General features: G+C 45.6%; 1 protein-coding gene across 1 annotated transcript; it reads right to left on the bottom strand.

Moving 5' to 3' along the window:
- Window positions 1-3218: 3218 nt before the first annotated feature.
- Window positions 3219-14784, bottom strand: CXCL17 (C-X-C motif chemokine ligand 17). The gene is given in 3 exon segments (XM_043900599.1): window positions 3219-3442; window positions 4560-4640; window positions 14572-14784. Coding segments are annotated over 3 exon segments (384 nt in total). The 5' UTR covers window positions 14651-14784.
- Between the last annotated feature and the right edge of the window lie 1300 nt (window positions 14785-16084).

Genomic DNA, 16084 nt, shown 5'->3' with positions numbered 1-16084 from the left:
CCCCTCTGGCTGTGTCGCCATATGTTCCCTGGAGTGAACTTGCAGCCGTTCTCTTGCAGAGCAGGGCTTCTGAGCCCAGAGAAGGAGTTCAGGGCCGAGCCTGCTCCCCGGGGGCACCCACCATCGTTAGCTTTGGAGGAGGAGAAGGGGCAGGGTGCTGTCTCCAGCGGAGTCTCATGCCCACGACCCACCCACACTGCCGCCTGAGTCTCCCTCTGTGCCCGCAGCCCAGACCTGGCCTGGGATTTGGCAGAGCCCAAGCACCTCTCCTGAGCCTCCCGCTTCCTGAGATCACACCCTACGAGGCCGTGGGCCTGGTGGGACCGGGACTCCCCAGGGACGAGTGTCTTCCAGCCTACTGGACACCCTGGAGAGCTGAAGGGCCGTCCCCGCCCGATGTCCGGCCTTGCCTGCGTGGCAACCCGCCCAGGGTAAGTGTCCCTGGTCAGCGAGGTGCTTGCCCCGAGTGGTGCTCAGAGTTCTGCACCCAGGGGATGACCACCTGCCCTCGCCCACAGCCTTTCTTAGTTTCTGTTTGATTCCCACAGGTCTCTGCAGGGAGATGGCCTGGAACAGGGCAAGGAATCCAAGGCTGGCTGGGGATCCTGGTGCCGCCAGCCACCCCTCCTGCCCAGCCCCCTACAGGCTCCCTCTCTTCTCCAGGCCTCAGCTTCCTCCTCCATCAAAGGGGGCTCTGGCTCTGTGTCTGGACTGCTGGGGGATCACCTGAGCTCACCTGACGTTCTGGAAGTTCTTAGTTCTTCTTGACTGAATGAATGACCATCCCTGGGAGCCTCTCCCCCTCTCCCTTCCTTCAAGCTCACCTGTGTACTGGTATTGTCTGGGATTCTGGCTGCTGATTTTCCTCCTTGGTGTTGACATCCCACCGAATCCTGACATCATTTCGTAACCAGGTTGCTCTTTGAAGGCCATCTTCACTCCAGGGGCCGCCATCCTACCCAGAGTGGCTGGTGAATCAATGTCTAATGTGAATCCCACATCTGGTTTTGTGCCTGAATCTGTGACGCACTCAAGAGATGTCTTCGATTCTGAGGTCGATGGCTGTTCGGATGGTTCATTTGGTTTTGATAGAAATTGCCTCTCAGCCAAAGATTCCTCTCTGGATTTGACTCCCTGAGTTGCAAGGTCTGACTGTTGCCGTCTCTCTTGGGACATCAGTTCAGTCTGGGCAGGTGGTTCATTTTGGGGTTCAGGTTGCTGCTGGGCTCTGGATCCCTCTCTCAGTTCTGGGTCCTGTTGAGTTCTAGATTCTTCTCCTGGCCCAGGTTTGTGCTGTGAGGCAGCTTCCTGTTTACTAAAGGGCACCCTTTGGATGGGAGGTGACGGCTGCGGGGCAGACTCCTGTGGGGCACGAAATTCCTGGTACAGAGCGGATTTTTGTTGTGCTGGACGTTCCTGCTGGGCTTCAGTTTCCTGTTGGGCAAGGGGTCTTTGCTGTGCAGTGAGGTTCTGTGATATATCGGGTGCCTGCTGAGCCTTAGATGCCGACTGAGCTGTGGGTGTCTTTTCTGGCTCAGACTCTGGCTGAGTGATAGGTATCTGGGGTGGCTCAGGTTCCCAGTCAGGCCTAGAAACTAACTTAGAGCCTGGCTCCACTGTTGTGAATTCCCTGAAGGGAACTGTTGATCTCCCAGGCTTCATCCTTCTGGGCTTTCCTTTGTCACAGATCTGGGCCTCCTTCACCGATTGCTCATGATGGCACCTGCCTTTGGGTTCCACTCCTTCATCCTGACATCTCTGCTCTTCCTTTTTAAGGCAGTTGGCAAGTGGCCCCTCTACTCCTGAGCCCAGTAATGTGCTTCTGTGCCTCCTGCTTTTGAGAGGTGGGCCTGGGAACAGGAGGAGGCTGTGTGCCCAGCACACTGTCCTATCAGACAGCAGGGGCTTGCCCTGTTGTGTCATAAATAGGACCCCACCCAACTCACCAATCCATTAAAATGCTTCTTCTCATAAGACCAGCATCCTAATTTAGTCTTCTCTTTCATCTGAATGACAGAAGCCAGCCTCTGGCTGAGTGTTTCTTTTCTCCCCTTCTGATATTTGAGGAAATGGTCAGGGGGGAAGCAGAATCCACACTTTTTTTTCTTTTTGGCCACAGTGGATTGCAGGATCTTTGTTCCCTGGCCAGGGATTGAACCTGGACCCCAGCAGTGAAAGTGCCAAGTCCTAACCTCTGGATTTCCAGGGAATTCCTAGGATCTACACTGTTTTAATGTTTTCCTCTTGTTCTTCCAAATCCATTTTTATTTCCTTATGTTTTCATTCTGACAATTTTATCCCCATGTTACAAAAAAATATGCCCTCTCATTTTTTCACTTGAAGCCCTTTACAGTGGCATTTGAGATTTTCCACACCATCTCTCTAGCCTTCAACTCCGCTTTTGTACATACGTCTTCTGTAGTAGATTGGAAACTTATAGGGTCACTTGACCATCAATGATGATGATGATAATCATAAGTACTGGAGGCATTTTATGTGCTAGGAAACTGTGACAAGTTTTTTTTTTTTTTTTAATCTACGTTATCTTTGCTGAGACAATGTCTTACTTATTTACTTATTTCTTACTTATTACTTTAACGTCTTTCTTTGCTGTACCTAGCTTTTACCTAAGAAAGGCTTCTCAAATGAGTAAAGAAATAAAAGATTGGGTAGTGGAGAGAGATTGAGGATGATATTGGGGAGAGGTGTGTGTAGAATCTGGATTAAGTTTGGAATTTACAGAGTAAAATGGGTTCACTGGATTGAATGTGAATTTCCAGGCCTCTTTGAAAGAAATAATTCTGATCTATTGTGTGTGTTCTCAGTCATGTCTGACTCTTTGTGACCCCAAGGATTGTAACCCTCCAGACTCCTCTGTCCTTGGAATTTTCTAGGCAAGAATACTGGAGCAGTGTTGCCATTTCCTCCTCCAGGGGAGGACTCAGGGATCAAACCCACATCTCTTGTGTCTCCTGCAGTGGTAGGCAGATTCTTTACCACTGTGTCAATTATATTTAAATATATTAATTGGCTACTTGTCTGGTTCTATTTAAGGTCAGGCGGTGCCAGCTAGGAAACTTGGCTTTCCTGGTTTCTTTCAGGTAAGTAAACTTAAGCCTGGGTCTGTAGAGGGCACAGGAAAAGACTGTTAGGAGAAGGCATTAGAGGGCACAGTAATTCTGGCGATAATGTTTTGTTTTTTGTTTTTTTTGAGAATACTAGAATGGTTTAGGGATTAGGGACTGTGATGGGGAGCCTGAGGTGGAAGAAGAGCATCTTCTAGGTGTGCTCACGGCCTTGTAGACTGAGAATGTTTCATTGGGAGGGTGGGGCCTCAGAGCGCCTATTAAAAGCAGAGCAAAGCTTGCCAGCTGACATTGTCTGAGAAATTGCTGTCAGGCTCTGGAGGGCTTGGTTGGCTTCCTGTGGTGTCTTTGGTGTCCTAGGGTGAAAAGAAAAGGGAGAGACTGCTGTTAACATTTTTAGAATTTAATTTTAATGAGAGCTTTTAAAATGTTAAAAGTAAGACTCATCTAGTGGAAAAATTAAAATAAAAGCTTATTTATTTTATATAGAATAGTTTGTTCTCCATACCTTTTTGTATGTAAACATAATAGTTGACTTAAAAAAAATGAGCTTGTACTATACATATTGTTCTTTGCAACCCTGCCAGGCTTCCCTGTCCATGGGATTCTCCAGGCAAGAATACTGGAGTGGGTTGCCATGCCCTCCGCCAGGGGATCTTCCTGAACCAGGGATCGAACCCACATCTCTTATCTCCTGCATTGGCAGGCAGGCTCTACTTTTGGAGCCACCGGGGAAGCCCGTTTTGCTCTGTGCCTTTAACCAATCTTATTACACTATAGAAATATCCATAAATCCATATATCTGTAGAAATCCATAAAACTTATGTGTATAGTTTGGGACTTCCCTTGTGGTCCAGTGGATAAAAATCCTCCTTGCAAGGCAGGGGACTCAGTCTGATCCCTGCTTGGGGAACTAAGACCCCCACATGTTGCAGAGCAACTCAACCCATGCTGCAACTACTGAAGCCCGCCTGCTCTGGAGCCCTTGTGCCACAACTAGAGAGTCCATTTGCCAAAATGAAAGTTCCCACATGACACAATGAAGATCCTGTGTGCTGCAACTAAGACCTGATGCAGCCAAGTAAATAAATAAAAAATAAATAAATATTAAAAAAAGACCTAGGTGTCTGCCTTTTAGTGGCTGCTTTACTTCAAACTAAGCCATTTTTCCTGTTTCAGTCTTGCCTGTGAGTAAAATAAGGCTGAGAATGGGGTCCAGGAACCTCTTGGAAGGCAGCCCTGGGTTGTTGGGGAAAAGTGTAAGGGAGAGGGGGCCAGCCAGACCTTCAGCCTGGACCCTGGACCCTGGAGCAGTCTGGCTCTTACATGAGACTCAAGAAGACATGAGTGGTGGGCTGGGGAAAGGGCAGGGGGTGAGGGCAGCTTCGGTAATATCTGCTCTGCTCTCAGAGGGATTCAAGAGAGCAAGTGGGGATATCGATGGTGCACTCTTGTCAATATTTTGTTACTGACTTTTGCACTCACATTTTTGGCCTCCTTCTTGGAGCCACCTCCCAGAAGCCTGGCATTGGTCCCTTTGGCCTCTGGCAACCCCTGTAGGAAGGAAACTGGTCACTTCCAGGCACTGGAAAGGGAAGGCGCCAAGAGACTTGGTCCCTTATCACTGTGCCTCTGGGTCAGTGCAGCTCCATTGTGCTTCCTTTTCACTCAGGGATCTAGGGTACTTCAAGAGAGGAGTATTTCATATGTATCTTATTTATTTAAGCCATACCGTGTGGCTTGTAGGATCTTAGTCCCCCAATCTGGGGTTGAACCCAGGTCCTTGGCAGTGAAAGTGCAGAATCCTAGCCCCTGGACTGCCAGGAAATTCTCTATTTTAGTTTTTAAATTGTATGGTTCATTTACAAAATGTTGTATTAATTTCTGGCCTACAGCAGATACAGCTTTATACATACACACGCAAATATATTCTTTTTTGTATTCTTTTCCATTATGATGTATTGCAGGATATTGAATCTAACAGGTCCCTGTGCTATACTGTACGACATTTTTGTTTGTCTATTTTATATATAATGGTTTATATCTTCTAATCCCCAACTCCTAATTTATCCCTCCCCCACCCCCTTTTCACTTTGGTAACCGTAAGTTTGCTTTCTATGTCTGTGAGCCTGTTTTTGTTTTGTAAATAAGTTCACTTGTGTCATTGGATTCCACATATAAGTGATATCATGGTATTTGTCTTTCTCTTTCTGACTTACTTCACTTAGTAAATGACAATCTGTAAGTCTATCCATGTTGCTGCAAATGGCATTATTTCATTCTTTTTAATAGCTGAATAATATTCCTTTGTATATACATATGACATCTTCTTTATCCATTCATCTGTGGAAGTCATTTAGGTTGCTTCCATGTCCTGGCTATTGTAAATAGCACATATATCTTTTTAAATTATAGTTTTGTCCAGATATATGCCCAGGAGTGGGATTGCTAGATCATATGGCAACTCTATTTTTAGTTTTTTGAAGAACCTCCATACTGTTTTCCATTATGGCTGTACCAGTTAACATTCCCACCAACAGTGTAGGAGGGTTCCATTTTCTCCACATCCAAGAGAGGAATATTTTATTTTATTTATTTATTTTTGAGAGGAATATATATATATATTTTTTTGGCTGGGCTGGGCAGCATGTGGGATCTTAGTTCCCTGACCATGGATTGAACCCTGGGCCCTTGCATTGGAAGTGCAGAGTCTTAACCACCGGACTGCCAGGGAAGTCCCCTGAGAGGAATAAATGGATAAGGAATTCAAGTTTAAAATCTGACTTAGAGAAAAGCTTACCTAGAAGTAGGTGGAGAAAGAATGATTTCTGGATGGAAAAGGAGGTGTTAATCAAGACCTTACATTCTCCCCCTATTAAGATTCCCTCCTACATACATTAAAATCCTGAAGACTTAAGGAATGAGAGCAAGGAGTAGATTATTCCATTAACCAGTCAGGAACTTCTCCTGACCTCCATGTTTTGTTGTATTTAAATCCATAGTCCCAGTTCAACTGTTAGAAGCTGGTATTTACCTTTGTAACAAATTCATTCCTCTTTTTGTCTCTATTCAAGTCTGTCTTATCACCTGATGCTCTCTTATGCCCATCTTGTAAGACCTAAAATATTTTTTATGACAACCAAGGTGATGTTTTATAGGTATTCTGGAGCTGCAGTTGGGTCCAGATGATGCTTCCTCTGTACAGAAGTTGTTCATATTTCCTGCCAGACTGAATGGACGTAAATTTGAGCAAACCCTGGGAAATAGTGAAGGACAGGGAAGCCTGGCATGCCACGGTCCATGGGGTTGTAAAGAGTTGGACTCCACTTCGCAACTAAACAACTATCATTGTACAATTACACTTATAGTTTGTTGTTTGAAATGTGTTATGTATTGAATTCTGTCCCCCTAAAATTCACTGAAGCCACAACCCGTAATAACTCAGAAAGTCTGTATTGGAGGATAGGGCCTTTTAAGGAGATGATTAAGTTAAAATGAGACCCTTACGGTGGGCTCTATTCCAATCTGACTGGAGTTCTTGTAAGGAGAAGAGATTTGGGCACACAAAGAGACACCAGGCATGTTCATGCACAGAGGAATGAACAGTGAGGAAACAGCAAGGAGATGGCTATCTGTAAGCCAAGGAGAGCGTCCTTGGAAGAAACCAAAGTTGCTGACACTTTGATCTTGAGCTTTCCAGTCTTCAGAATTGTGAGGAAATAAGTTGTTTTAAGCCTCACAGTCTGTGGTATTTTGTTATGGGCAAGTCTAGCAAACTAAAAATCTTTCTCCCTCACTAGATGCTGAACCAATGATTCAGTAGTGACTCAGCTACATGGCTGCTGACGCACGGTAGGCGCGTGGTAAATGTTTGATAAGCAGATGGACACGTTGTCCAGAGAGGGCCCTTAGAGTAGCCCCTGCTTCAATCCAGCTCTCCTGTTTCCCAGACTCATGCCCTTTCTGCCACACAGATGGAGGGTGTTACACCATTTCTCCAAGTGCTGGTTTCCAAGTGTTTTCACGTGCTGTTTTCAGTGGTGTTAATTTCAACAGGCATGGCCCCTGCCATCTAAACTTTTCTAATATTTTACTCTTGCCTGACCTCTACTTCTGGTTCCAGAGACAAGCTGCAGAATATTAGAGTCAGAGGTTATCTTGAAGATCATGAGTGGAACCCTTTCACTGAGGAGTTTTTCTTTTTCATTTTTAATGCAACATAACTATATTAGAGAAAATTTGTAAAGTTCAAGTAAAAATCTTTACTCTTGCCAACTGTTGGAATTTTAGTGTGCATATGATTTTTTAAATATAGTGATAGCCACACTCTGTGAACATTTTCCTTTTTATTCACTCTGTAAGCTTGTTCCTATGTTGTCTTAACAACATTGATAACAGACTTTTTAAAATAAAAAATTCTTTTTTCATTTGACTTCACTGGTTGGTCTTAGTTTCAGCACAGTGGGATCTTTGATCTTCGTTGTGGCATGTGGGATATTTCTTTAGTTACAAACTCTTAGTTGCAGCATGTGGAATCTAGTTCTCTGACCAGGGATGGAATCCCGGCCCTCTGCATTGGGATTGCGGAGTGTTAGCCACTGAACCACCAGGGAAGTCCCCCAAACAGACATTTTGAATGACTACATAACACTCGCAAGTATATGCACTTCAGATTACCTAATTGCTCTCTCATTGCTGAATATTTAGATTGTTTTATTTTTAGATATTGATAAATTTCTTTGTGACTGTTTTCCACATGTTGGATTTCTGTCTTAGGGAACACAAGTGGAATTACTGTGTCCAAAGTTAAGAACAGTTTTATTTTTCTAGATATCTTTACCAAGTTGCTTTTTAAAAAGTTATGTTAAGTTAACTAAACCACTGTCTCTTTTATTTTCAGGTGAGGAAACTGAGACCCTGAGAGAGCAAATGAAATGCCCAAGTTGATAAAGGTAATGGTGACTCATCTGGTGCTAAAATCTAGATCCAAGGCTCTTAGTCTGTTGTTTTTTTCTGCAGCCCTGTATGACCCTAATTTCATGGTATAACTGAAAATGAACCTGTTACTATAGTATTATGTCCCCCAAAGTTCAGACGTTTTTGGACCACCTTAATTTTTGCTACAGCTTAGACCACCTCTACTGTTATTTATTTCATGTTAAACTTTTTTCTTTAAATAAATTTAATTTACATAACATCTTCATTCTATGCAATATTTTCTGTGAGATTCCAGGTTTGATACATGCTTAGATCTTTTTCTAAGTTGCATTAAAAATAAGCATATGACTATTAAAGTAGAAGCTTATTTATGTTTTACCTAAAATCAGTTTTGGAAGATATTGATATGATGGAATAAGCATGGACCTTGTATCCAGACATTCCTGAGGTCAACTGCTTGCTCTGTCAGTTAGCTATATGGTCTTGGAGAAGTCACTTAGCTTCTTTGATTATCGATTCTATGGTTTGTAGAGTGTCTATCAGTATCCACCTTGCAGTGATGTTAGGAATAAAGAAGCTTCTGTGGGCCCAGTGCCCAAGTAGATGTTCAGTACACTGTGGTTATTATAGTGGGTATTATTGCAGACTTCCAGTTATTTCCCAAAAGGAGTGTCTATACTGGCTTATTGTTCTTGCTAACTTGTATGTGTAAAGAACTTGCTTCCACTTGTTAGGTTTTGCAGTAGATCTGTTATTACTTTTACCTCTCATATCCTCTGCTTATTAGCATTGTGATTTTGGACAAGTTTGCTTAACTTTTCTGTGATCTATTCACATAATTTCTAAAACCAGGCTTAAAAAGTACATTGGTTTGTGTATGCACACATCTGTCCACCAGAGGGCCTAGACCTCATAAGAGCCCTAGTGCGTGCATGCTCAGTCATGTCTTGACTCTTTGCAATCCCATGGACTGTAGCCTGCCAGGCTCCTCTGTCCAGGAGATTTCCCAGGCAAGAATACTGGAGTGGGTTGCCATTTTCTTCTCCAGAAGATCTTTGTGACCCAGTGATAGAACCCATGTCTCTTGCATTGGCAGATTCTTTACCATCTGAGCCACCAGGGAAGCCAATAGCCCTGGTAGCCATGGGCAATACCTAGTGCCCAAGATTTGTGAATATCATCCTCCCATGAAAGGAACCAGGGCTCTGTGGAGAAATGGCTGACTCCAGGGCTGCAGAAGGGAAGTACAAGATGACTCTGGAACATCTTGAGGTGTTACTAAAAGGTGTGGGGTCCGGCTACTTGCCGCTCAAAAGGCCAATAAACAGGCCAGGTTGGTAGAAAGGAAAGTTTGCTCTATTTCAGATGCTGGCAACTGAGGGGGAGGGTGGCAGACATCTGTCCAAAGGCTGACTCCCCACCACCCACCCTGGGAACCAGTGGGATAAGAGGTTTTATAGACAGAAGGTGGGGGGTACTACATATAGAAAGAGCACAGTCATTTCTGACAGTCATCTTCAAATTGGTCATCAGTGGTCTAACCAGCATCATCTTGGTTATTTTAGGTACAGTTAATCTTCAGTTTCAGGGTCGGTTTGTTCCCATTTCTTTGAGGCTAGTTCTCGGAATCGTGGCAGCTCATGTCATGGTCTGGTCATCATGTAATTAACTTCTCCACCTGATGTTTTGCTGTCTGTAAGACAGCTCACAGGATATGGCCCAGAATATTATCTATAGCCCTTGAGAAAGAACTAAAGTTCCTTGACTATGCTTTTTTTTTTCTTGACTATGCTTAATGACTACATTATTATTATTTGGTCTCCTTTGACTGTTTTCCTTTGTCTCTACACTTCCCACTTCTTTAATTAAACCTATTCTTTAACTAAAGTTTTCCACATACAAAAGACAGGCAGAGGACATGGTGGGGGGTGGGAGGCAAGGACCATAGAGTCCTGCTCCATTTCAGTGTGAGAAAGTCAGGAACTGCTGAAGAAATGATATCTCCCGAAAGACACTGAAGCCACCTGGATGGGGCTCAGTGGTCAGCTTTGGGACAATAGGAGCAACGTTGTATATAAAGGATGGTAATGGATTATAATCCACAAATACCCCTGAGTCTTTACTTATATAAGTACATAATTTAATACCTAAATAAATGGGAGAGAAGCAATAGCTCTCTCTCTCTCTTTTGTATTCAACTCATGGTTTTAAAGCAATGACTTTTGAAAAGATCATAACCTAAGGGGCTGCCTACTACATCACTGATTACACATCACTTCCTCCAGGATGTGGAGACACTGGATAAATAGATGCTGTGAAGGGACATTTGGTGCAGGAACAGCTCTTCCTCATAGGGGAATGTTAATTAACAAACATAGAAGGAATAATGGAAACAAAATCACTGATTTGCTAAAACCGGAGTAATACCTGTTGTAGGCAAGAATCATCCATGGATTTTAAAAATTAATGGGCATAAGTATGACGAGAAGAAACCGGTTATTTGGGCAGTCTCAAACTATCTCTCCACAGGATACTTATTAACTCTAGTGAGAAACAGTACCTTTATGGACACCACCTTAACCAGGCTCAAACTCAGCATCCCCCGAGGTATTATCCTCAGTTATCCTGGGCCTTCTGATGTGCTGCACTGAGAAGGCAAGCATCCTTTCTGTGGTGTCAGTGCCCAACATGCATAATCTGAACGTAGTCATGAGGAAACGTCACATAAGCCCACATGGAGGCATATTCTACAAAATAACTAACGGACAGTACTCTTCAAAGGTGTCAAGGTCTTGAAAGGTAAGGGAGCCTGAGAAAGTGCCCTAGACAGGAGGACACCAGGAGAGATGATAACTTTCTTCACTGTGGGATCCTGGGTTGGATTCTGACCAGGAAAGGGACATCAGTGGATGATTAGCAAATTCTGAAAACGTGTCCATTAGCTAATAGTATTGTTCCAGTTTCCATAATTGTATTATGGTTATGTGTGGTGTTACTTGAAAACAACTGGGTGGAGTTTGGATCTATTGGAACTCTGATCATTTTTACAACTTATTTTTTTTTTTAAGTTTGAAAAGTGAAAAGATAAAAATAAAAAAGTACACTAGACTTCTGTAAGGACACAATGAGTTAATATGTGTAAAGTGCTTAGGAGAAGCCTGCCACAAAGATTAACACATGGAAGCTACTATTATATGTAATATTATAATTAATAGGTAATCTTACAAAGAATTATTCTATTATTATAAGTCATTTATTTCCTGACATTGTCATCGCATCTCAGCTATTTCTTTTTTCCCCTCTTCCCTGGGAAAAGCATATTAAGCATGAATGTGGTTATTTTGGGGCTTCCCTGGTGGCGCAGCGGTAAAGAATCTGCCTGCAATGCAGGAGCGTCAGGTGGCAAGGGTTTGATCCTGGGTCGGGAAGATCCCCTGGAGGAATGCATGGCTACCCACTCTAGTATTCTTGCCTGGAGAATTCCATGGACAGAGGAGCCTGGTAGGCTACAGTCAGTGGCGTCACAAAGAGTCGGTCATGACTGAAGGGACTTAACACACGCGCATGCACGTGGTTACTTTAAGAGATAAAGCAAGATCAGATTTTATTTGGAGTATTTCTGAGCAGGAATACTGTGTACTGTTATTTCTTCTTGCCAGACTTGGTCCAGCACTGCAAACCACCCTTGTCTGAGAAACAGTTGAGGCACCGTCGCCAACCCCGGTTTCCTGTGGTTTATAATTGCGCCACCTGGCGGCTCAGTGTTGTTCAGTCTGTCAGTCACATCCGACTCCTTGAGACCCCATGGACTGCAGCTCGCCAGGTTTCCATGTCCTTTGCCGTCTGGAGTTTGCTCAAACTCATGTTCATTGAGTTGGTGATGCCATCCAACCATCTCATCCTCTGTCGTCCCCTTCTCCTGCCTTCAATCTTTTCTAGCATCAGGGTCTTTTCCAATGAACCGGCTCTTCTCAGATTGCCAAAGTATTGGAGCTTCAGCTTCAGCATCAGCCCTTCCAGTGAACACTCAGGGTTGGTTTCCTTTAGGATTGACTGGTTTGGGCTGCAAGGACTCGGGGCAGCTCAGTGAGCTTTCCCCAACTCGTTGTTCTTGTGCCTCAGTAGCTACTTTACTCAAGCCGCAAAGTCGTACAGGACTGAGTGACTAACACTTTTCTCAGTTTTACCGAACCCTTAGTAAGTTCACATTATTGAGTGTTTACCCGTCGCAACAGTTGTATAAGCTAAGTGGTATTTTATTCATTTTAAGATGCTAAAACTGAGGTTTAAAAATGTTAAGCATCCAGACTTCCTTGGTGGTCCACTGTTAAGAATCCCCCTGCCAATGCAGGGGATACTGGTTTGATCCCTGGTTGTGAAAGACCATGCCATGGAGCAGCTAAGCCCGTGAGCCACAGCTGCTGAGCCCACGTGCCCTAGAGCCCCTGCTCTGCAACAAGAGAAGCCACCATGATGAGAAGCCCACGAACTGCAACTGGAGAGTAGCCCCCACTCCCGGCAATAAGAGAAAGCCCAGTAGCAGCAACGAAGACCCAGTGCAGTCAAAAATAAGTGAACTAAATAAATAAAAAATTTAAAAATGTTAAGCATTTTGTCTAGGGTTGCAAGGTAAGTGATGGAGCAGGGTAACTGATGGAGCCAGGAATTGGATCACGGTGCCCCTGAATTCAAGCCTGAGTCTGAAGGTCCAGGTGAGTCTAAACGTGTCATCGTGTTTGAGAGTTATTGGTAAGAGCCGTGGCTCCACTGGGGAGTGGGTCCCCCTTTCAGGGAACATTTGGCCATGTCTGGAGATATTTTTGGCTGTATTAACTGGGGGGTGGGCAGGGAGAGGCTGCTAATTGGCTTCTAGAGGGTAGAGGCCACTCAGATGTTGCTAAACATGTTACAAAGCACCGAACAGTGCACCCCGCCACCTGACAATTATTAAGTTCTAATGTCAGCAGAGCTGCTATGAAACCAGGGTGTCCAGTCTCCTGAAAGTGAAAGTGTTAGTCCATCAATAGTGTTTGACTCTTGCGACCCTATGGACTGTAGCCCACCAGGATTCTCTGTCCATGGGATTTCCCAGGCAAGAATACTGGAGTGGGTTACCATTCTATTCTCCAGGGGATCTTCCTGATCAAGGGATCGAATGCAGGTCTCTCACATTGGAAACAGATTCTTTGCTGTCTGAGCCACCAAAGTCTTGTAAAGAGAGGCCAGTCTCCTAAGAGCAAAATTTTGAACTTAGAAACCTGAGGATTTATTCTTCCACTTAGATGTATTTACCTAGCACCTTGCCGGGTCATGGGAGTGATGTGGAAACAAGATACCAGGTGGTGCCAGTGGCGAGGTTACAGCTCAGAAGGGCAGGGGTTGGGGTAGGAGACGCACCAACACTCAATTCAAGGTGGAACGTGGACCGTGCAGAGAGAGTCCAGTTGGGGCCGAGCTTGTGCAGGGAGGTGAGGGCTCACATTTGCCTCTGGCACACATCAGGGCAGCTGTGGGAGCAGAACTGAGCTGGTGGGAGGACGCAAGAGCAGCTGGGGAGCAGCCGAGGTTCCGAGATCCTGGCTGAGAGGAACACGGGCCCTTGTTAGTGCGGGGGTGCGGGGGGATGGTCGGGAAAGGTGGCCATGACTGGAGCTTGGAGTCCAGGCTGAGGTCTCCAGCCTGGGGGCCTGTCACAGCGGTGGAAAAGACTTCCCTCCCAGAGTGCTGGTCTAGGGCCACCCCCGCCGGGCCACGGGGCCCAGCGGCTTCCAGAGAACTCTATAAGGGAGAAGATTCTGGAAACGGGTGCAGGAGGGTAGACTCCTGATTTTAGAACTCACTCGATGCTGAGTGTGTAACAAAGCTATTTCACCTCAAAGTAGCACTTGGGAAGATGGTCACTTAGAGTGGGAACACAGGTGGGGAGGGGGTCCCTTCTGCACAGTTGTTCTGCTCAGGGCTGGGCCACTCCAGCTGTAGGGAACAGTGGGGCCGATTTGGAGCTCCTAACCCAGAATCTGCTTCCTAAAGGTGAGCTGTTCAAACAGGGCCGGTGTGGTCACAGCTTCAAACACGGGTTCTACCTGGTGGTGTGATTTTTCTAGTTTATCACCTTATCATGAAAAAGCATTAAGAATTGTTGGGGCATGTCTAGTGTACTAGGAAGAATATAATCGAGGATGACTGGCTGTCTGGACGCACACTTGCCTTCAACACCCTCTCTGCACAATCTCCAGGCCCGGCCTCCTGGACACTCAATACCCCCAAACAGGGACTGCGGGAGAGGTAAGGTCCTCTCCCGCCAGCTACCCTTGCAGACACTCCGTACACATGGGCACCTTTAACTTCACCACACTCTTAGGATTTATGTTTAGTTCATTCCTTTTTGTAAATGAAGAAACAGGCACCCAGACAGGCTAACTCACCACTAATCCCCGTAGCCTGCAGGGGCTACATTTTACCACGTGTGCGGTCATGCTCTTTCCTGTTTTGCCACGTTTCTCCCCCCTTTTTATCTTTCATAGAAAGTGGACTTTTTTTTTTTTACCTGTGTGTGAGCTGCTGGAGACTGCGGACATCAGCATTAGTGGCAGCAACAGGAGGAGGGAGGAGATTAGAACCTTCATTTCGCCTGTCGATGCTGCTCCGTGGCGACTCTTCAGCAGCTCCCAGTGAGAGGGTCCCCACTTCTCCCGGCGGCTCAGGCCGTGCGTGGGACGTGGCTGGGGGAGTGGGGTGGGGTCTGCACTTTACTCCCAGACCAGTGTTTCCACTAAAGGGCGGGAAGGGCCGAGTGGCACTGGCCTTGTTAGGTAACAGGTCAGATCATGTGTTTTATGGGAATCTGGGAGGCAAAAATGGCCAAACAAAAGAATGAAGCCTTCCTAGGAACACGAGAGGGTGACTGGTAACCTGGCAGCCATGCTCATCCCCTCCCTCCTCCCTCCCGCCTCTCCACCCTGCAATGAGCTATGATTTCTTCTTTTGGCTTGTTTGAATTTCCTTATACGTTTGAGTGACGTTTTCTAGCTTAGTGTCTGGCAGGAAAAGTGAGGGCTAAGGGCTGACAAAGAGGATGGCACGGCCTGTCTCCCCTCTGCCTTCCCCACTCCCAGCCTCGGCACAGTATCAGATGTTGCCGTGTCCCCACTGTGGACAGCGTCCTCCAAGTCTGTGGCCGCATAAGGAGGGAAGCAGAGAGGATGGAGGGGAGGCTCTTCTCTCTTGCCCAGAACCCTGCCCTGGGGCACTGGGTCTAAGCAGGCCTCCTTGTTGTTGGTCAGGCAGTGGCTGTGGCCTCTTGGTTCCTGCCTAAAGCAGAGGGACCTAGGTTGGTGGAAGACCCTCAAGGCTGGTCCAAGGGGGTTTGAGAAGCAAGAGCCACAGCAGGGGACTGTGTTTGCCCAGGCTGCTGGGGCTCTTGGCATGAGATCCTGTTTGGAATCAGTCTCAGATGAAAGAAGGAGGTGATACTGAGGCTGGGACCTGGGACCCTTTGCTGCAGTGCTAACACCTGGATACACCTCTCTTTGAGCAACAAAATACAAAGAAACTGAAGTGAAAAGTGAAAGTGTTAGTTGCTCAGTCATGTTTGACTCTTTGAGACCCCATGGACTATAGTCCACTAGGCTCCTCTGTCTATGAAATTCTCCAGGCAAGAATACTGGAATGGGTTGCCATGTCCTCCTCCAGGGGATCTTAACCAACCCAGGGATGGAACCCAGGTCTCCTGCATTGCAGGCGGATTGTTTTTTTTTTTTTTTTTTCATTTATTTTTATTAGTTGGAGGCTAATTACTTTACAATATTGTAGTGGTTTTTGCCATACATTGACATGAATCAGCCATGAATTTACATGTGTTCCCCATCCTGAACCCCCCTCCCACCTCCCTCGCCATCCCATCCCTCTGGGTCATCCCAGTGCACCAGCCCTGAGCACTTGTCTCATGCATGCAACCTGGACTGGCGATCTGTTTCACAGTTGATAATATATATGTTTCAGTGCTATTCTCTCAGATCCATCCCACCCTTGCCTTCTCCCATAGAGTCCGAAAGTCTGTT

The sequence above is a fragment of the Cervus elaphus genome, chromosome 4 (genome assembly GCF_910594005.1).
Source record: "Cervus elaphus chromosome 4, mCerEla1.1, whole genome shotgun sequence".
NCBI lineage: Eukaryota > Metazoa > Chordata > Mammalia > Artiodactyla > Cervidae > Cervus > Cervus elaphus.
The sequence above is the reverse complement of the archived record's forward strand: the minus strand, read 5'-3'. Positions and strand labels throughout refer to the sequence as shown.